Below are 22,986 nucleotides of genomic sequence, written 5' to 3'. Positions count from 1 at the left end.
GCAAATCACCCCAAAAAAAAATAAGGAATAATATCAACCAAATCCACTAGGCAATTTTCTATCTAGAAGAACAGGTGTCTGACAATGCAATTGAATTTTCCAATTTTTGAAGGGCTGAACGCCACTAAGAATGATTTAAGCAATTTTTTTTTCAAAAAAAAAAAAAAAGAATAAAGGATTGTCACCTTTAATTGCCCTAGTGTACACAAACCCTACATCAAGATGCGGACTACAGCAAGACCAACTGCAGAGATTGAGACGAGGGTACCTATGCAATACTTGATCACGTCATATTTTGCTGCTTCCAAGTGGGCCCTCAATGCATGAATTTCCTGTAGACAGAAAAATAAATAAATAAACAATTGATGCCATGAGATAAAGTAAACAATTGGACCATTTCCCTATGAAATCATTGAGCTCACCCGGTCTAGCTTGTTAGTTAGGTTGGTGGTTTCTGCATTTTGATTGGCTAACTCATCGCGTATGCGCCTGCACCCAGTTTCAACTAGGAATAAAAAGCTCTGCTGAAACAACCTTATATGGCAAGTGCCAATATGAACAAAGAAGAAAAAGGACTCCATTTGTGTTTCTTACCCTCTTTCAAGGTTTAAATCCAGGCGTTGCCCAGCAGTGACCTTGTCAATTTCATACCTGTTCCAGAGGGAAACATCATTGCCCTGAGATAATCATAGGACAAAAAATTCAATATCCCATGAAAAGAAACAATCCCACTATCATTTCCAATACAAACCTCAACTCACTGCGCATTTTATCTATGTCACTCCGAAGTTTTTCTGTTTCACGTTGTAACAAAGAAAAATGATGCTCCTGCAATGAGAAATATAGAAAGGATAACATTACAAAATGGCATAAAAAAAGGCAAATCCACAGAAGCAACAAGAGCAAGAACAACAACAACAACAATCATAAGATATTTTGTCTGTTTTGGTCACAATGTTGTTAAAATCGGGAATGGGATCCCATCTTGAAACACTGGGAGATTTTTTAGGTGGGATCAGAAAATCAAAATGTCGGATCATAAGATCCTGCAAACTAGAAAAAGATTTTAAATGGGAATAACGTTGTTTTGTGATGTTTGGGTCAATTCTAAGATCCAAATCAGGATGTTAACAACATTGATTGGGTCATAGAATTGGAAAAAGAATGGGGCTGTCGAAATCAGAAATTGAATCCCAATCTTTATTCTAGTTTCTATGAGAATGACCATGAGAGAAAATTTAATTTTCTACAAACTAACTCTAAAAACAGTAGAGCCCAAGCTGGAACACCACCAGTATCACCGCACAAACTCTCTTGCTTGCTCCTCTTCTAGCCCCAAATATTTGTCAATGAGAACTTCTCTGCTATGTCTGAATGCATCTCAAATCTTTATGCATATAACACATTAATTGTTAGAGCATAAAAGCATGATACAGAAGTCCTCACTGCTGGAAGTTTGAAAACTTTAAAGTTACAAGGAACCCCTTCCATGGGTCAGACTAACATGAAAAAGGCAATTTGTTCTGCAGTTCAACGGAATAGGGTCCTCAGTGTGTGGGTGCGGTAAGCTGCAGTGTTTTTTTTTTTTTTTTTTAAAATATAAAGGTGTTGGCCCATCAAATCAAAATTTCAAGTTTCTGTCTCCCTGCAACATTCAATACCTTTGATAGTTTTTTTGGGGGGTTTGCAGGTTGGGGTTGAGGGACAGATTTTGGTATCAATGATAAATTGCTCCTTTCAACCCTAGTATCAGTCAGGTCTTCATGTTCTAGTCAAAATATGTTAAACTGAGCAAACTCTTGCATACGCTAAAACTGAACACACTGTCAAAACACAATCACAGATCTGATTCAATGCCAATGCCAACAGAACTAAAAATGGATCTGAGGATTCCAATTGAACATAGCAACTTGGCCCTTATCAGAACAAAACACTTTCCCGAGTCAGAAACTTGGATTGGCTAAAAAATTGTTTCAATGATTGTGTGGAACTAATGAACGTAAGCAAGCAAAAGTAAGTTGCGGAGGCAACTCATTCAATCATTAAATTATCCATTTGGGCATACAGTGAAGAAAGGAAAAAGAGAATGTGATATTGAAAGCCTTATTTAGAAACTACATCAAATCATATAATTGATGCAGCAGCAAAAAATAGGTCAAGGACAGTTGCAAGGAAACACATACAAAGGATTTCCAGCAGGGCAGCTGCAGGAACCCAAGGTCAAATTTTAACGAAGAAATATATTTTTGGGATGCTCTACCCTTTTCAACTTAAATGTCATGGCCATTCGAGCATTGGGCCTCAGGTTCGTCTGTCTGAGGTTCTAGCAAAACTACGCACATGTGGCGACCAGTATGAAATATTGCCAGCAACGGTTTCCCTTTCATATTATATACTGATGAAGAAAGGATTGGACAATGCAAAAAAGTACTTCAGGAAAATACCACCAGAACTAATCCAAACCATCAGACATATTGTGAATGCAATACCAACTTATAGATCAAAACGACAGTGAAAGACTACATATAAAGAAATGAAATCAACACTATTTACCAGCAACTGCTTTTTTCCCCCACTTTTTCAGGTTGGAGAAAGGGGAAGTCTTTTCAGCTAGGATAGAATAAGAATATGTACTAACCAGAAAAACCCGAATCCAGAAGTCAAAATAAGTTAAAATTTTAACGAGTTCTTCACATAACTAGCAGTATTAGCCAGCACGAAAGCTTGATGTTGAGGGCATTCGAATGTAACAACATTGCAAATCATGGAAGCAGTTTCTCTGAGCATAATTGACCCTCCCTCGACCCACAATCGCAGGAGAGCCTTGTGCAATTGGTGTTGGATATTTTTTGGGCTCCATGCAGCAAGCAAGCAAAAAGCAAAGACTGAAGGATCTCTGAGCAAATCATGAGCAATTAAAGCTCAAAACTTCACAATGATATATAGGAATGTTTTAGCAATGTTTTCCCCATTATGCTGGCGGAAACAGAAGTAACATCATAGGAACCTTTTCTTCGAGTTGTTTTCTGAAAACAGCTCAAAATCTGACATGGTTTTTGACATAAAACAGTTCTTGAAGCTAAGCACTAAGTAGCTGAAATCATCCAGTATTCACCCCTTCATCCTGTCGCCCCTTCACCGAAATAAAAAATCTAATAAAATAAAGAAATTATCAATTTCTAAAATATTGCAATAGAATTGTGTGGCATGGAATAGAACAAAAATATTGGTATATTCTTTTTCTTCCAATGTCTTCAGCTTCACCAATAAAATGAGCCCATCCTCTAATCATCCTTTCACGTCACCATGAAAAAGGACAAATTATCCAAGAGGGGAGGAGGGAAACTCAGCTTCCTACCATTCCCATCCACTGTCAGCCCTATTAATAATCTTGCTCTCGTGGCATTTTGCAACAGAAGGCTAAGAACCTCAATGACAATGATGAAAAGCAAAGAAAAAGAGGATCTCCTTGTCCCAAGGAGGAATGGAAGAACCTTGAGGGGCAGCCCATAACAAGAATTGAGGAGGATGGTGTGGCAATACCCTAGTCAATCCATTTGCACCATAAACTTCCAAAACCCATTTTTTGAGAATGTGCAGAAGGAAGTCCCAACAAACATGGTCAAATGCTTTTCTGTATCAAGTTTGAAAACAATTCCTCCCTTTCCAGCTCTAGAGTGACTTTCCACAGTTTCTGAAGTAATGAGGTAGTGATCATGATTTGACTCCCTTAAACAAAGGCATGTTGGTGCTGTCCTTTGACTTCAGGAATTGCTTTTTTCCAGTCCTGTGGTGAGAATCCTAGATCAAACCTTGTAGACACTGCCCACCAAACTAACTGGTCAAAAATCTTTGTCGTCTGACAGCCTCACGTCCTTACGAATCAACATAATAAAGGGGTAATTTGTGGATATCCAAAAAACTGTCCATGGAATGGAACTCATCAAAGATCTTGCTAATATCAACTTTCAGAACATCACAATTTTCCTGGAAAAAAGCCATGGTGAGCCACTGGGGTCTGGAGCTTTATCACCATTACAGCTTTTAAGAGCACAAAAGATTTCTTCTCCACTAAAGGCTGCTCAGGCCACCTGGCTATGGAGTTGGAGATTCTATTGAAACTTAATCTCTCAACCTGTGGTCTCTAAGAAGAAAGCTCAGAGTAAAGGGCCAGAGTAAAGGGCCGCTAAGAACTTCCAAATACCTTCTTTGATGTCCCCTTCTTTGTTTAATGTTTAAAAACTAGGGGGTGTTTGTTTGATCTGAATGACCTCTGAATAGAGGTTATGTACTTACGTCTGAAATGGTTCATTAAATAATTGAACCACTTACACATCAGAGCATTTGGTGGCAACTCTGAATTTTCTTGACATGTCTGATTCAGATCCGAAGGTCTCTTTTCCAATTGTATCCCTTACAAAAAAATGAAAGTGACAAAAAAACTCAGTCCCCAAGTGATTAAAATAAAAATAATAAATTTTATTTTTGTACAATAATAAATTATATTATTTTTATTTATTATTAATAATTAAATATATGACAAGAAAATATTATTTATGTTAAATTTAAAACTTTAGATTATGTAATTGCTCATAATTTTTTATCAAATATTTATACTCTTAAGCATTGAGAATTTTAAAATTAAAAAACAAAGCATATTCAGATATTAGATACCAAAGCCATTAAAATAATTCATATTTTAGATTCAATGACTGATTCAAGGTCAATATAGAACTAGTTCAAAAAATCATATTTGAATTTAGTCTTCAACACTTAACACTTAATTTTACCAAATGCCCCCTTAATAATGACTTTGTTCTTGGTGTCGCATCTCCTAAAGGCATTGGCTGTGTGATGGAAAAATTTGGGGTCCCCTTCCTTGACTTCTGCCTCCAAGCAATTTCTTCAATATTTATAATCTTGGATAATTCTTTTCACAAGAGGGTCCATCTTATTTTATCTTCATCATTAAGGCCTTTTGGCATCAAGATCTTGGATTTTCCTCAAGGTGGTTTCTTTCTTCATATGAATGTCCAAAAAGTTTGTATTCCCAAATCCCTCTTGTTTAAGACACATGTTTTCGAAGCGGAAAAGAGTTGGTCCCCATTTTATTTTTCCAGCATCCAACAAACTGGGAATGACGTAAGCCTGGGGAGGAGCTTTCGGATGACCTCGATAAATTACTCTTCCAGCCTGTCGAGAATTTGAAAAAAAAAAAAAAAAAACCCTCAAAGAAAAAGGAGACCTGTCTTGGACCAAGAAAAATTCCCCCGATATGGGAGAGGTCACTAAGAGAATTCATGTGAATGAAGTCCTGAAATTCTTTCATATGCTTGCATTCTCCGAAGTTCCCCTGTTCCTTCCGTACAGGAAAAGCACCATGTGTGAAGTCCCCTCCAATAACCCAAGGTGCAACCCCATTCCCCACTTTAATCTAGCTTCATGGAGCTCGTTCCACAGTAAACATCTGGATAGACCTTTGCCTGGTCTGTACATGCTCGTTAAAGTCCAGGAGAAATTGTAATCCAACTTTCCTGAAAAAAGAGGACACTGAGAAGGCTTCAATTGTGTGCTCAAGCAATTCAACTGTGTTTCCTTCCAAATGAACAAGATCCCCCAGCACTTCCCGATGCCCTTAAGTGAATCCAGCTGCAGCTGTTGTATCCATAGGTACTGCGGTACTAGTGATGATACTTCTATCGAGAGTATCCAGATTAGTTTCCTGCAGACAGAACACATCCTTTCCAGTCATTCAAGAAAAACTTCACAACAGACCCTTTTAGCTTTATCATTGAGGCCCCTAATATTTCAAGAGATAAGCCTTAAAAGTCATAAGTCTGGCAGATAACCCTGCTGCAGACAGCAGCCTCAAGATATGAATAACTCTTATTCCTATCAATAGTTAACAGAAGCATAGGTATGCTTCTAGCTTGTACATGACAAATTACCAAAATTACCAGTAGCCCCCTCAAGCTGAAGCATAGATATGCTTCTAGCTTGTTACAAATGAATTTAACACGAGCATCCCCCAAGGCTTAGTGAATAAATCAGCAAGCTGGAATTCTAACTTCACATGAGTAGTTGTAATAAGCTTCTAGGCAATTTTCTCTTGAACAAAGAGACAATCAACTTCAACGTGTTTTGTCCGCTCATGGAAGACTTAGTTAGGGGCAATATGAATATCAATTTGATTATCACACATCAACGCCATAGACCAAGAATGTGGAGAATCTTCTCTGAACATGTTCTTCAACCAAACAAGTTTACATGTAGTGTGAACTATAGCCCGATACTTAACACTTGACATAGCAACCATGATTCGTTTCTTACTCTTCTACGAAACCAAGTCACTACCAACAAAAATACAGCACTCAGTTGTGGTTCTCTTGTTGAAAAGTGACCCACCCCAATCTGCATTTGTATATCTATAAATATAAGTGTGACCTTGATCCTGATAAGAGACCTGTCTTAGGTGCAAGTTTAAGGTATCTCAAGATGTGAATTACTGCATTCTAATGACTTGCTCCCAGAGAATCAAGAAACTAGCGCAAAAGATATATCCAGTCGAGAAACTATGTGATGATTCAACTTTCCAACAAGTCTCTAGTGTCATCCAAGGTCAGCACCAAATCACCCACATCTACGCCAAGTATAGGAACCCAACAGCCTAGACTCATCAAAAGGGTACTTCCTCTATGACAAGACCATTCCCTTATGTGATCTTCTGTGCCCAAGAGACGATGAAGGCATCTAATGTTTTAAACAAAAGATTTAGGACGTACAGAAGATCATGTAAGGGAATGGGCTTGTCATAGAGGAAGTATACTTTTTGATGAGTCTAGGTTGTTGGGATCCTATACTTGGCGTAGATGTGGGTGATTTGGTGCTGACCTTGGATGACACTAGAGACTTGTTGGAAAGTTGAATCATTGCATAGTTTCTTAACTAGATATATCTTTTAGGTGCTCGATGCCTTCATCATCATCACTGGTAATCACAATTTCATCCACATACACAATAAGCAAAATCCTATCGAATGTAGGCAATAAAATAGAAAATGATCTATCACACACTATTGAAGGCCGAACTTAAGGTACTATAGCATTGAATCAACCAAACCATGCTTTGGGATCGCTTGAGACCACACAATGATTTCTTGGGCCGACATGCTAACCTTGACTCCCCTTAAGCAACAAACCTAGGTTGTTGCTTCATATAGACCTCCTAGAGATTACCATGTAGGAAGACATTCTTCACATGTAACTAATACAAAAGCCAATGGCAAGTGGTGACTAAGAAGATGGACAAATGAACAAGGGTAAGTTCAGCAAATTGGGAGCAACTATTTGAATAATCCAAACCGTATGACTAAGCAAACAAGGCAGGGCTTCAAACGAGCCAAAGAACCATTAGGATTGACTTTTGCACTATACACCCGTGTGGCAACCAACAAAGCTTATCAAGAGGAAGAGGTACCCATTCCAAACATCTTCAACTATTGTAGTCCTTATGGGCTAAGGCTTCAAAAACAAATTTAAGAAGAGCAAAAGATAAAGCACCAATAGAATAGTAATATAAGGGTGACAAGAAATCATACAAAAAAAATTAGAGATTGGACAAGTGTGTTTACCTTTTCGGACAACAGTGAAAGATCAACACCTTTAGAAATGGGACCATCATATACAGAAACCAATGGCGTAGCAACTGAAGTTGGAGGAGACTCTTCTCCTTTAAGTTGTTGCCATGTACACACCAACAAATTAGGACGATCGAGGCAATGGGTAGGACTCTAGATAAAGATGTAGGTGGATGACTGAGTAAGACAATAAGCCAAAATTAGGAAGGTTTGGCAAAGGAAGGGAAGCGTTGAAGTTAAAAGCATTCAAGGATTCAAAATAGTGCGATATAGACTCAAGGACGGTAACATTGGAGAGAAAAACGATGCTAGGTAGGACTATAATAGCGATATCCCTTTTGAGTACATGAGTGGCACAAAATTTTTTTTTTTTTTTTATAGCATGAGGATCCAACAAAAAAGGACCCAAACCTGAATATACAAGGAGGTAAACGAAATAAAGGGGCATTTGGAAGAGAACATAGTAGGGAATTTTACCACCAAGAACATAGGATTTTATCAATACAAGAAATGAGTCATAACATCACTCTAAAACAATTTAGGAACATTCATCAGATATAGTAGTACAAGTGACTCCAAGGATATGTCTATTTTTCCATTCCGCATCTCTATTTTATTGTAGAGTGTAGGCACATGATGATTTTGAACAATGCCATACATTTTATAGCGAATTGGGTAGGAAAATACTCTCTAACATTATCACTACAAGTACAAAGCATATGAACATGCAAATCAAATTAAGTCATCATTTTAGAACAAAAGACACAAAAGAGATGAAATAACTCAGAACGATCCTTAATTAAATAAATCCAAGTTATCCTTGAATAATCATCAACAGAAGTTAAAAAATATCAAAACCCAACTTTGACACAACCTACTAGGACCCCAAACATAAAAAAAAGACTAAAATGACAAGGCATACTGCAACTTTGTTGACTTGAGAAGCAAATGGAACACAATGATAACTTTTTTAATTGACAGGACTCACACTCAAAACTAGATGCAATAACTCAAAGTAGGAACTAATTTTTTAAACTCGTCTAATGAAGGATGACCAAGGCGATAATGGATTCAAAGTGGTGTAGCAATAGCAATATATGCAATAGAGGAAGATAGCGACTCCAAATAGTGAAGTCCACTAGCCTCGTGTTCTTCTCTAATCATATTTCTCATCTCAAAATCCTAAATAACAACAACATAAGGAAAGTTACAAAACAATTCATTGATTTTATAATCTTGCAAACTGGTATAAGATTGAAGGGAAATTTGGGAATACACATGATGTGGGACGAGAAGCGGCAATTTGGATGGATCATTTCGATCCAATTAGGAGGCCTATGTCAAAGAATAGGGTGAATGGTTCCGAAACCCAAATGTGCTTAGTTAGTTAGTTGTTTAAGTATGTGTGTGTAGTTTGCTTGTATTAGGATTATCTATGTTGGGGGTCTGTTTGTAGTAATTGTGTATTTTAGGGGTATGTTTGTAATGCAATGTAGTAATTGTGTGAAAGCCTAGGTAGCTATTGATGATTGATGAATTTGAATTGGAATTGAATGTGAGTTCTCCCCTGGTATCTCCTCTCTCCTCCCTTCTCTTTCCTTCCTCTCTTCTATTTCTTCTAAATCCTCCAATGGCTGCAGAACCTTGATGCTGCCCCTGCATCATTTGGTATCAGAGCCCAACTTCAATCTCCATTCTTCCATTTCAATCACCCCAGCATCCCCTTCTCTCTTCTCTTCTGCCCTGTTCTTCTCCCTCTCTTCTTCTTCTTTCCTTCTCTCCTCTGTTCTGTAACTTCTTGCTCCCTATCCGCTGCGTCTTCTTCTTTCTTCTCTTTTTGTTCTCTAGCTTTCAGTCCACCCATTCTCCCTCACTCTTCTCCTCTTCTCTTCTTCTCTCTATTCTGTTCTCTCACACTCTGTTCTGTATTAATCCTCCCTTCTTCTTTATTCTGTGTTTTTCTCCCTTCTTCCATTATCTCCATTAATCTCTCCTCTATTACTCTCTCATCACATCATTTCTGTTTTGAAATTTTAGTTAAAAAGAAAAATGAAAAACGGTTTTGCAGTTCTGAAAATTTCAGAAAATTCCAGTCATGTCCCTATTTCTTCGAACACCACCTTCCACGCCCCTTCCTGCAACACCACTCCCATTGAAATTAGAACCCCTCGAAACCCTTCCCCTCATATTTTCATTGCTGCCCGACGACCAGAGGATACTCCACACACCAGCCAAAACTTCTCCAGTTGTCGACACTTTTTGAGAACCCTGATCTCTGGTCCTTTTCTCATCACACTACCATCACCAATAAACTCCTCATCCCTTGATTCCCCCCCTCGACCCAAATTTCATCGCCAGAGGTGCCTCACTGGTGGCGCATGCACCCCATGCACCAGTGAACTGTGACTGAGAAATTTCCAAAGTTTTCTGCAATTTCCAGCCTCTTGAAAAATTGCTTCTGCCACGAGATTTTGGACTTTCCCAACAATATTTTGACCTGCAAGGAGATATTATGCTCTGGAGATAACATATTGCAACAAGCATGATAAATTTGGCACAAACCCTGGAATTGGCGCTGCCAGCATCAAAATCAAGTTTTTTTTTTTTGCTGCGTTTGTGAGCTTTTTCTAGTGAATTTGTTTCATTTCTGCGTTATACTCTAGATTAAAGATGGCTTGAAGATTGTTCTTAAATAATTGAAAGTGAAGTTTGTGATTTGCTTCATATAATTGCATCATGGTGACCAATGTTGAATTGTTTGCAAAGGTGGAGTTGTTAACTGGTAGTATACATAATATGGAAAATGCTTTGGAGACTATTACCAATGCTCTGAATAGGCTAACTGTAATGACCTAAAGAATAATGGTAATTAAATAATAATAAAAGAGGGAGAAAATGAAATAAAAAGGGGGTTCAGCAGGTCTTCGTCGACGGCGCAACATATTGGACTCGTCGACGAGGTGCTCTTCGTCGACAAGAAAATGCCGAGAGGGGGTTTTGGGCGATTCTGAATTTCATCAACGAGGGGAGAGTTCGTCGACGAAAACCAGTGTATAAAATAGGCCAAATCTTCATTTTTGGCCGAAAACTTATGCGCAAAATTTTCCTTCTCTCTCCTCTTCGGCTCCCACCCCGTCTCTCTTAATTTCTAGGTCCATTCTTCGCCGGATCGACAATCCGAAGCCACCACGACACTCCTATGGAAGTTCTCTGCACATCTGCTAGAGTGGATCGTTGGTGGAACGAGTTTGAAATTCATCCCAAATTCAGGGTAAGACTTTTATTCAGTATTTGGCCTTTCCTGTAGTTGTAGGAAACGTAGTACGCGTAAAAATACTGAATTTTTGTTCTGGGAAATGTCATTTTCAGGGCGTTGAACAGGAAACCTTGCGGGTGCAGGACTGTTTATTTTGGGGGCTTTTCAGGACTCAGGTAAGAGGATAAACTAAGCTAATTATTTTATGAAAATATATGTATGTTATGATAACATCTGATTTCAGAAAAATAAATATACTTATATATGCTTTATGTATGGGAAATATTTCCGTAAAAGATGATATGTTTAAATATGTATAAAACCTATTTCGTGTGGCATGAGTAGAATTTATGATAAAATGTTGTTTTTCTGGGAGTATGATAATGATGTGGATTTTTATAATAAAACCGGCATATGAGTCGAGAATTTTTACATGTCTTGCCGGCATACGGGCCGTGCTATGGATATGTTTTGCCGACGTACGGGCCATGCTATGGATATGAGTTGCCGGCGTATGGGCTGAGCTATGGTAAAATATGAAATACCGGCGTATGGGCCGATGATTTTCATGATATACGTATATATGCAAAATGATGTGATGATATTGATTTGGCAATTAATAGTATAAAATATTCATGTATCATAGTTTGATTATATGCTATATGTTATCAGAACATGGTTGGCTTCGTTTAGGCTAGCACTTGCATGGTACCACTGCTATGTGTTCGTGATCATCACGATATTGTGTTAACGTTGTTGTACGGAGTAGAGTGAAGACGGATAGTCGATGTGATTTTAAGAAGTGTGAGGGCCCCTGGTGTACAGACCAGGACTGGCAGACCCATCGGACTTACAGACTATACTATTAACTTGACAATGGTCGGCCAACCATTGTCAGGTCCCGCTTTCGGGCCACACAACCCAATCATGTGGGGTTAATGCATCACAACAGCCAGCTAACCTACGAAGGTTGTTTTCGTATTATTATTATGATATGAGATGAATTATGCTTGTAGAAATCCAGTATGTTCTGCTATGCTATGATTAAATATGTTTTTCCCAGAAATGATTAATACAATTATTGAATAAGTTTATATATATGATTCTATGTATAACACAGAATTACTCATGTTGTCACACACTAATATTAGTTTATTTCCCTTACTGAGAGGTGTCTCACCCCGATTACATGAAATTTTCAGGAGCCCCTAATAGGAAAGCGGATAAAGCTCTGCTGGGATAGATTCAGCTAACCTGCCCTTTTTGAAGGGTAAGTATTTTGTTAGGGTCAGATGATTTTGGTGAGAAGTGGCTCTAAAATTCTTTTTGGGATGTATATATAAACACAATGGATGTAATAACTCTGCTACACAAATGAATGGTGTTATGTTTATGATATTAAGATTTTATGTTTCCTACTGCTTAGACTTCCGTATTGTGTTTCTGGTATGTCCCTGGTACCCACGGGTTTAGGTTGATTATGACCTACTGGATTTGATATGTTGATATTGTATTTTATTATTTAAAAGGAAAAAAAAAAGTATGTGAAAATTAAGCAGGTCGTTACACTAACAACCGAAGTTGCAGCCTTAGGTAAAAGCCCCATGGAATTTCCTATGAAACAAGATGGTGGATAGCTGCTGTCCCTCATGCTTTTGAGTTTTATGAAGGCCGAAATAGTCATTTAAGTTAGGAAATTAAACTATAAGTCTCAGATTTTAATGGTGATGGTTCTCCTGATGAATTTGATGATTGGGTGTATTCTTTGGAGTACTATTTCTGATGGTATGACATGAATGAGGCTAGAAAGTTGTACTTTGATGAATCAAAATTGAAGGGAATTGTTCAAATTTGGCGGATTAAACAAAGGGGGATCTTTAGAAGAAGGAGATTTGGTGAGATTACAACGTGGGATGAGATGAAGTGAGCCATGTAGGAGCAATTTGTGCCTCCCATTTTCAGCTTCATCTCCAGCTCTTTGATTTGAAGCAAGAAGAAAAGACAGTTATGGAGAAAACTAGTAGATTCTATCATTTGGCAATTTATGCTGGTATAGAATGGAAAAAGGAAGTTGTGATAGCTTTGTACAGAAAAGGGTTGAAGCCAGCTATTGCCTCCAAACTTTCTGCATGTTGTCTCATTATAGCTGGGGATGCAGCACAGGTTGCCACTCATATTGAGGACAGGCAATGCAATCCTCCTAGAGCTACATCAGCCCTTTGGTTTGAGAAGGGTTTTGGACATCGAGCTGCACAATGTCCTAACCAATTCATGGCTGTTGCAAGAAGAAGAAGAAGAAGAAGATGATGATGATACTCAAGTAGTTGAAGCTGAAACAGAAATTCCAAGTGACTTAGATGATGATGGCAATTTGAAAACTTGTTTAGTGCTTCGACATATGCTCTCTTCCGATAAGGTTAAAGAGACAAAGGATTAGAGGCAGACCAACATCTTTCAAACTCAAGAGATATGCCAAAAACAGCCTTGTACTTTGGTTATTGATTCTGGTAGTTGCGCAAATGTTGTTTCTGAAGAAGCTGTGACGAAGTTAAATCTAGAAGTTGAGCCTCATCCCGAACCATACAAAATTTCTTGGGTGAATAATATCAACTTGAAGGTCTGTGATCGCTGCTTACTTAACTTCAAGATTGGTTCCATTATGGAGGCAGTGCAATGTGATATCCTTCCTCTCGAAATTTGTCATATCTTTTTGGGTCAATCATGGTTATTTGATAGGAAGGTGAAGCATGATGGATATGAGAATTCTTATTCCCTCTCCATTGACGAAAAGAAGTATGAGTTGATGCCATCACGAATTCTTCCACTCACCAAGTTGAAGCATACTGCTGGTTCCTGGTGATGGGCTCCTTGGAACTTTCCCCAACTTGACAGAGTCAAGTTCTTTTCAGAAAGAGGGAATTGATGTAGGACAAGAAACGGCTATTTGGATGGATCATTTCAACCCAATTAGGAGGTCTATGTAAAAGAATAGGGTGAATGGTTTATTGGGTCCAAAACCCAAATGTTCTAAGTTAGTTATTTAAGTATGTGTGTGTAGTTTGCTTGCATTAGGATTATTTATGTTGGGGGCTTGTTTGCAGTAATTTTGTATTCTACGGGTATGTTCGTAATGCAATGTAGTTTTAGGGGTATGTGTGTAATTTCATGTGTTTAGAGGCTTTCTTATAAATAGTGTGTGAAAACCACGATGTAGGCAATTATTGATGAATTTGAATTGTAACTAAACATGATTTCCCCCTGGTATCTCCTTTACGTCCCTTCCCTTTTCTTCCTCTATTCTATTTCTTCTGAATCCTCCCACAGCTGCAGAACCTGATGCTGCCCCCGCATCAACACAAAATAGAAGAAAAGAGACAGCAGAATTGGGATGTATGTCCCTATTTCCTTAATGGTAATAATGGACTCATTAGCAAGGGTAACATGAGGTAAGCTTTTAGAATGAGTGGCGGGGGAATCTATAATTGCCGTAGGATCATAAGTGACTGAATCTATAATCCAAGGATTAGTGTGTTAAATAATGGCAACAGGCAAGTTGTAGGGTTACTTGTTTGAACAAGAGATGCAATGAGAAGGGAAGCTTGCTAGGATGCTTGATACTATTAGAACTTGCACACTCTTCTTCTTGCATAGATATAGTATATTGCTCCCCATTTTAGCTGTAAAGTGTGGAGCATTCTACCATGAAGATCCCAACACTGTTCCATCATAGGACCTCCTGGTCCACAATGAGTGCACTTGCAAGCAGGGCCCTTACCATGTACACTCCCTTTAATCACAACTAATTGAACCACCCCAGAACTTTTGGGATTATTTGATGAAAAATCAAAATCACCTTGGGTGACAAAGGCAATCTTCTCAGAGCTAGAGGCTTAAATGTAGGCAAGATCTTAAACTTCAATTTTGACTAAAATCTCGAAACTCCAAAAGAACGAAAGTTTCAATTTCAATGTCAACTTGAAAAAATAATGGAAATTGGTAGTAAAACACTGAATTCTTTTATGAATCTTTACAAATCGTTAACACACATAATAATGTAAGTTTGAGGACTAATATATTACAAATTAAGTGCATCTATGCTTGTATAAGACGCAATAGTTATAATATAATTCGTATATTTAACATATTCATAATATAATGTGTATTTAACATATTTGGTTAATATAACTGAAATTCATAAATCAATTAAAATTATTTATTATAAAAATACACATAGTTTAGACATAAATTGTTAAATAAAATGTTGTTGTAAGTTATATTATTTCATATAATTTCAAAAGTTCTTGTAATATTCTTTTGTTTCAATAAAAGAAATAAATAAATAAAGGCAGCAATTTCACTTTGCATCTAATTGTTACAATTGAATTCTAAGGAAATTGCACTCTGTAGTCAAAATTTCAGTAAGTTTCGATAATTTTCAGACAATTCATTGAAATTTCAATAGAAATTAGGTACGACAAAAATCGATTGCCATTTTGATTTCAAGGGTGATGGAAAGCAGAAATTTCAACAGAAATTTTGACAATTTTGTGAAAATTTAAGACCATGAATGCAGGTACTGAGAAAAGTGTGTTGGAGGAGGCATGAACGATGCGAGAATAGATGGCAACTCTGCACTACCAAGGATCTTGGAGCCGGCTGCCCCAAACTCGCTAAGACCTAAAGAATTGTCATCTGCTCCCTTTACTTTTGCATCTCATGGACATTGGTAGTTACGGATAGCAGTATAGAATGATGTTAATCATGAGTGTGCTTCATCTCTGCAAAGTACTCCGTGACACTCCTCTCTCCCTGTTGTAGCTAAAAAACACTCCAAAAATGGATCTACATACGAGTGCATATGTGTAATTTTACTGGAATATAAGAAATTGACATAATCCTAAATCTCTTAGCACACATCCATATGCAAAATCTAGGGTTCTATCGAGTTCCACAATAAGGGGGTCAATGCATCTTCTTGAATCCATGCTTCTTTCCTTGTCACTAGGCCTCGATTTAAACAAGTGTTCATATTTACCTAAGCATGTCAAACAAATCCTGACAGCCTCGAATGACCACACATAATTCTTTCCATCTAACTTCTTGGTTCTTATAAATGGCAATGATGAAGGAAACATACTTTTGGGATACATGAATTCCATCCCAACACTTACAAATGAAACAAAAAATAAACAAGGTCAATGACCAAAAACAATTAGAACAACCATGAACAAGGTAACCATGAATGAGTCACAAACAAACTAGCATAAAACCGCCAAAGTCCCAAGAAACTAACATGCAACCCTAATGGTACCAAACAACCATTAAGAATGTGCCATTAGTGAACGACTAAAAAAGCTTGGATCTTTGAACAAAAGACATGACCAACAACTTGATGTTATGGAGTATGGAAGGCATTCAGGAGAAAAATAGAGGCAAAACAAGGCTTAGCAATCTCTCATGGGTTGGCATGTGAGGTCAGAATTCTTGGCTATTGCATGGCACGTGGGGACTCCTCCAGTGATGAAATTGCACAAACTTATAGAATCATCAAATTCTGTGGCTAGATATGGGATTGGTTTGGCAAAATTTGAAGGGTTCTTGAGATCTTAAAAGGGCAACAAGGTCTGGGAATTTCTTGGTGACTAATGTGTTTTTAAGCGACTCCTAGAGTTGTTTGTTGATCTTTGGTGGCATGGATGATCCTCCGATAGTGGCATGTTTACACATGATTATAAGGGTTAGGGTTTGGTTTGGCAGGGGCTTTTATGGACTTTGGGTTTAGGTCAGATCTTGCTCTAATACCATATTAGAGAATTGGGTAAATAGTAAGACCTAATCACAATGATAGGTCTCCCCCTCTATTGATAATATATGTCAATACATAACAATGATCATAATAGCCTTACTAACTCAAGCTTACTAACACAACAATAACACAAGCTAAATTACCAAAATAACCATAACAAAAATTAAAAACATAAAAATGCTACTTACAAAACATAGATCTAAAACCATAGAAAAAGGCCCATGCGGTAAAGAAACTCACCATTGGTCCTTCCCATGGAACTTCAACAAGAGAGTGCAAAAGCCACAAAGACTATCCACCCTAGAGGCACATCTAATAACTCACTCCATAATCCATAAAGGAAGGAAAACAATCCTAATCCTTGAACTTCACATCGAAGCACTCTTAATCAAATCTGTTCTTTTCCCTATCATAGGAGCCAAGTGCGATCCAAACTCTAGACCAAAGAAATTAACTAATTTCAAGAACAAACTATAAGAAGCTCTTCATGGTCTCGAATGCCCCTCTCACCCCCTAGTAGTTCAATGGAAACAACCTCTCCTTTCCACTATTTCCTTTTGGAAAGGTTACAACCAGTAGTATCCTTAGCCTACAGTGGAATTGGTAATATACCTATCCTTAGTTGTTTGCATATGTCATTCTCAAAGTTATGCTAGTGTAAAATTGAAGATGCTATAAATTTTTCATTATTAAATGATGTTTGTTGTAAGTAAAATATTGACTCCTTGGGATGTGTTACTTGCAATCCCAAGAAAGAATTTTATTCAAGTCTCCTATTAAGAGGTAGAAATTTTATAAGATGGCTAGAATAAACGTAACTTGTGACTTTTCTTCTAACAAGAGAAGTGGTATTGAGAAAAGGGAACATGAAAATAAAAAGGTCAAATGGTTCAAAGAAAACAACAAGATTGAAGAAAACATCCAAGAGATGTATGATCTCAACACAAATCATTCCTTCCTAGGTTGATCAACCACAACTTTAAACCAATTTCGTCACTCCTAATTGTGCAAAATATGATTTTTTTTTTTTTTTTCCTTATTCCATACCCTCCAAGCATAATCACAATGTATAAAAAAAAATAAGATGCTGATTTTGAACAGTTAAAAACAAAGTACACATACATGTGGAGAGAGAGCCTTCAAAGGTCTCCTAACTTGCAACAAGTTATCAGTATTAATTCTATCAAGTGCAACCAACCAAATAAAGCTTTGATGGAAGGGACTTTGGTCTTCCATATGGATTTATAGAGAGGAAAAGAGAAACTAGATCTAGTTAGAAATTCACAAAAAGTTTTGCAAGGACAAACCCCCGAAGGATTCAAAGACCAAGACCGACTATCCTCCTCCAAAGAAAATCGACAATTAATCAACAAGACTAGCAAAGAGGATAACTCTACCAACTCCAAGGTCATTCAACCACCATCGAAAATGAAAATACGAGTCCACACCTTTTGCATCCTTTCTATACATGATGCAGCAGTTAGAAATTGGAATTGTTCATTTTCTACCACCAATCAGTTTGTCAACAAATGCAACATTCGAGTTAAATATACTGCCTCAAGGTTACAAAAGAAACTAGATAAAAAAGCTTCCTCTTCAGTTAAACCAAATAAGTGTCTAAATTCATCTAAAGTCATCAGTTTGTTAACAATGCAACATTCTGATTCCTTTCTTCTAAATCATTCCTTATTCATTTATTAAAACCTTCAACCTCTTGTTCTTTTCTTTGAATATTGGAAGGCTAAGGTTCCTTTTAAGATAAGGCCATTCACTTGGACTTTGAATCTTAACATACTTAATATGAATGACTTATTACACATAAGGAGACCCTACATTGTTGGGTGGCTCGACAGTTTTGGGCTGCTCTTTTGTCTTCCCACTGTTTTTTTTTTAGGCATGGGTAACTCCACAAAATGTTTTTGACTTCATGTTGGTGCACTTCTGGGGCTTTGTGAAACAGCTTGTACAACATTCTTCTAAAATGACATATTTTCCTAACCCTACCCGCCCTCCAGAGTCCAAGCCAAGTAGCCCTAATTTTGAGCTGTCTTACATAATCTCCTTCTCATCAATTGTGTTGTTCCACTCAAAGAGGGAGCATGTCTAAGCTGCCCATAATCAATGAAAATGAAGGTGAAGTTCATATTTCAGAAACACTTCTGGAATTCCCAAGACAGAATATTTATTTTAAAGAAATGCAGCCTGCATGTGAAACATGAAAAGCTAAAAGCTTATAAATGATTGCCAAACTACTGAATGAAGATAAAAAAACTACATACCTGAGAACTCTGTACTTGCGATTTGAACTTCGACAGATTGGATTCTTGAATCATCTCAGTCTATAAAGGAACGTAAACATGCAATAAAGAGATTCTAGTCAATTTAACTGCCCCCCACATTTGAAACATTGCAATCTCTATTTTAATTTGCAGTAAGAGTAATTTTCATCAATCACAATTCTTTTTTAGTTGTTATGTTGGTCTAACAAGGCTTACGAATCTTATTTTGATGATAACAAATCAAGAGAACTTAACATATTTTGGTTAAGTGATGATGTTTCAGGAATCAAGCATATGAGTTCAAGATCAAGTGCTCACAAGCTTTGTTGAAAGTTTATACTCCAAAGACAAGTGGTCAAATGAAAGCTTAATGTATATTTAAAGCGAGGGCTCAAAGATAGAAAAATCTGATGAAGCTTAAAGTATATTGAAGCTTGAAGACAAGATGTACTCAAAGAAAGACAAGCATGAAGACTTAGTGCTTAGAATGTTTAAGTCTTAAAGAGTCTCATGTAAGTACTTCATTTAATGTCGATATAGATGTATTGAAGCTCTTAGAATTCATTATTGACTTAGAGACCAAATTTTGAAACCCCGGAAAATGTTTTCAATTCTCAAAGCAATATGGCAAGTATAAAAGTTAACATAAGTTTTGGGAAACAAAATTGAAAAAGTATATGTTGTTGCACGTTCAGGCGACTGACCCCATTCTGACTTTGAAATTTCGCAAGTTTTTAAAAGAGCACACGACTAACCCCCATAGTCTAGTCGACTGTACTTCGTAATAGTCAAATTTAAACAGCGAAGAAAAGTTTCCAAATTTGATTGCTTGGACTCCAAACTTTATAAAAACTTGGGAAATACTCAAAGCAACTTGGGGAACACAAAATAGAAGTTTTTTTTTTATCTATAAATACATGGGAAACCTAAAGATTTTACACACCAACAAATTGCAAACAGCATTCAAGCTATATTGTTCACTCTTCAAAAAACTCTTATTGCAAACACTCTACTAAAGTTCTTGTTGAAATTCTTGCTGATCAAATCACACGGTTTTTTGCTCACTTACTGAGAAATTCAAATCCAAAAGAGAACCCGATGATAAATTTCTGAGCTTCAATTCTTTCTACATTGATATTTAATTGAAGTATCTTTGTTGTGCATTCAATTGTACTAATCGGCTCTTTTGAAAGTGTCATTGTACACAAATTGTTTCTTGTTGATTTTGACGATTCAGATTGTTGAATCGTTGGACTAGCGAAAGGGGATTCTTGCTAAGGAAATTTGTTCACGATTCAGGGGATTGGATCGTTGTACTAACGAGAGGGCATTCTTATCTATAAATACATGGGAAACCTAAAGATTTTACACACCAACAAATTGCAAACAGCATTCAAGCTATATTGTTCACTCTTCAAAAAACTCTTATTGCAAACACTCTACTAAAGTTCTTGTTGAAATTCTTGCTGATCAAATCACACGGTTTTTTGCTCACTTACTGAGAAATTCAAATCAAAAAGAGAACTCAGTGATAAATTTCTGAGCTTCAATTCTTTCTATATTGATATTTAATTGAAGTATCTTTGTTGTGCATTCAATTGTACTAATCGGCTCTTTTGAGAGTGTCATTGTACACAAATTGTATCTTGTTGATTTTGACGATTTAGGTTGTTGAATTGTGGGACTAGCGAAAGGGGATTCTTGCTAAGGAAATTTGTTGACGGTTCAAGGGATTGGATCGTTGTACTAACGAGAGGGGATTCTTGTTAGAGAGATCGTAACTTTGGCCTAATAAAATATTGGAAAGGAAAATCCTCACAGCAGTTTATTTGGGGCAAGGATGTAGGTTTTGGACCGAACCTTTTAAAAATACAGTGTCACTCTCTTTACCCTACTCTCTTTAATTTTTTGCATTTATAAATTGCGTGGATGCTTAGTTAATTGCTGGAAATTAATTTGACTTTGGTAATTGCGGAAACCTTGATTAAAGAAAGTACGTTGATTGCGGAAATCTTGATTAAAAGAAGTACGTTGATAAATATCAAAGTTTGTTAATAGATTTAAACTCAAGTAACTTATTTGATATCAAAATCTGAATTTTGAAGGTTGTTGAAATTTCTATTTTTTTGTGAAATCAAACTTATCTTATTGATTAGATTGAGTGTTGTTCATTGTAAATCAATTATACTTGTGTGATTGAGTTGGTTAAAGTTCAAAGGTTTCTTAATCATTGTGTTTGTGTGTGACAGCTGAAAAGAAACATAGCTGGGATTCAAAATTAACTAAAGGAACTTATAAAAGAATCTGCAAAGAAATTTTTTAATCACAATTCACCCCTCCAACCACCCCCGCGCGCGCACGTGAGAGGAATACACCTTACTTTTCATGTTACTTTTAGGTTGTGTGAAATTTTCAATCACAAAATGCATCCCCAAAAAGAATGAAACATGCCATAAAGTTCTACCTTCTGCATTTCTGCTTTTGAAACAAAAGATTGAGACACGTTTTCCAAGCTATCATTCAAAACTTCAGTGATAGCAGCTGTTATTGCTTCCGCTTGTTTTGATGGTACACCTTGTGCTTCTAAACGCCTGACCTGGAAAATTATTTTAAAAGAACAAAAGAAAATGTGCCAAAATTCAGATCAATCAGAAGCCCAAAAGTACTAAATCATTTCTACAACATTGATATTTTTCCATATCTTTAACAAGTACTTTATTTCGAAGTTCTTCTAAGCTCTAATTAACAAGAAGAAAACAACTTTAAGAAGTCAACAGAACGATGAGTGCTTGATTACCAAGAAAATATAGGGAAAATTAGAAGGATTTAAAGTCCTCTAACACTAGGGTAGCTATCTAGAGCTCTCCACTGAATTGAACCTAATGCAACCATCGAACATAGCTGACTCTTTCATGTTTTTTCCCAAAAAAAGTGTCTTCCTTTTAATAAAAAATAAAATAAAACGTAAGGCTCAGCGCGTTATTTGCTGTCTTCTCTTCCATTTTCCTTCCATTTTTCAGTAGCCAAACAGAAAATCACAGAAAAATACAAACTAATAATTTACCAGTGCTAACGTATCGACAAGAAATGCACGATTTCCGTTAGCTTTTACGAGCTGAGATATCTGCCTACCGCCGACGACCCTTCCAGCAAGCGAACTTAAAGACGAAGAACCATCGAATCCTTTAATTTTCGTTGACCAAAGCCTAGAATGAGCCCCGATTTGAACCACGCGCCTACGAGCAGCCATTAAACAATACACAACGCGAAGATGCGAGTAAGAGAAGAACAGAAACCGCACGAATCGCGAAGTTTTTTGCCAATTATTTCAGACTCCGATGCGTTGTTTTCAATGATCAAGCAGCAGATAAAAGAATCATCTATCAATGGCGGTTCCTGCCACGACAGTAACCAAGCATTCTTCAATTCTTCGCTCTGTATATGAACAAACCTCAAATCGAAATACAACAGGAAGTAAAGAAAATGGCCGGCGCTTGCTCGATTCGAAGGATTGATTTCTTCGTCTCTCTCACAAACAGGTAGAGAGGATGCAAGTGAGAGAGAGAGAGAGAGAGAGAGAGAGAGTAGAAAAAGAAGGTTTGTTAACTGGTGGAAATGGCTGGGAGGAGGGAGTTGATGTGAAGAAGTTCGTTCGCAGTTTGCAGACGCAGGAACCGAATAGAACGGAAGAGTTGGGGTTCTATTTATGTCCCCATGGTATACGTTTGCTTGCCCGAAACTCCAACACGCGCAGACTCAAACACCGCTTCATGCACACGGAAGGTGTTAGACTTTACCCTAATTAACAAAATTTGGGAAAGAAAGTTGATCCATAGATTTGGTATAGGTCAAGAATTCGGTAAATGGAGTTCCTATTTAATCATTTATATATATATATATATATATATATATATATATATGACTTTTTTATAAACCAATCTATACGGAATTTTGTTCAAATCTTTATAAATTAAGATTAAAAATTGAAATATTTTCATTCAAAACTTGT

General features: G+C 37.0%; 1 protein-coding gene across 2 annotated transcripts; it reads right to left on the bottom strand.

The window, feature by feature from the left end:
- Window positions 1-28: 28 nt before the first annotated feature.
- LOC131156445 (protein FMP32, mitochondrial) lies at window positions 29-22,827 on the bottom strand. Of its 2 annotated transcripts, XM_058110141.1 has the most exons (7): window positions 22,042-22,827; window positions 21,442-21,573; window positions 18,978-19,037; window positions 752-828; window positions 595-651; window positions 423-489; window positions 29-332 (listed from the first exon to the last, which is right to left on the bottom strand). In XM_058110141.1, the coding sequence occupies exons 1-7, from the start codon at window positions 22,225-22,227 to the stop codon at window positions 213-215; spliced, it is 699 nt and encodes a 232-aa protein (XP_057966124.1). In that variant the 5' UTR covers window positions 22,228-22,827; the 3' UTR covers window positions 29-212. The 2 variants fall into 2 exon arrangements, with proteins under 2 accessions (XP_057966124.1, XP_057966125.1); XM_058110142.1 differs by lacking the exon at window positions 595-651 and having other exon boundaries at window positions 423-524; window positions 733-828; window positions 22,042-22,772.
- Window positions 22,828-22,986: the final 159 nt, after the last annotated feature.

The sequence above is a fragment of the Malania oleifera genome, chromosome 5 (genome assembly GCF_029873635.1).
Source record: "Malania oleifera isolate guangnan ecotype guangnan chromosome 5, ASM2987363v1, whole genome shotgun sequence".
NCBI classification, from domain to species: Eukaryota; Viridiplantae; Streptophyta; class Magnoliopsida; order Santalales; family Ximeniaceae; genus Malania; species Malania oleifera.
This window is presented reverse-complemented; position numbering and strand designations above follow the sequence as displayed.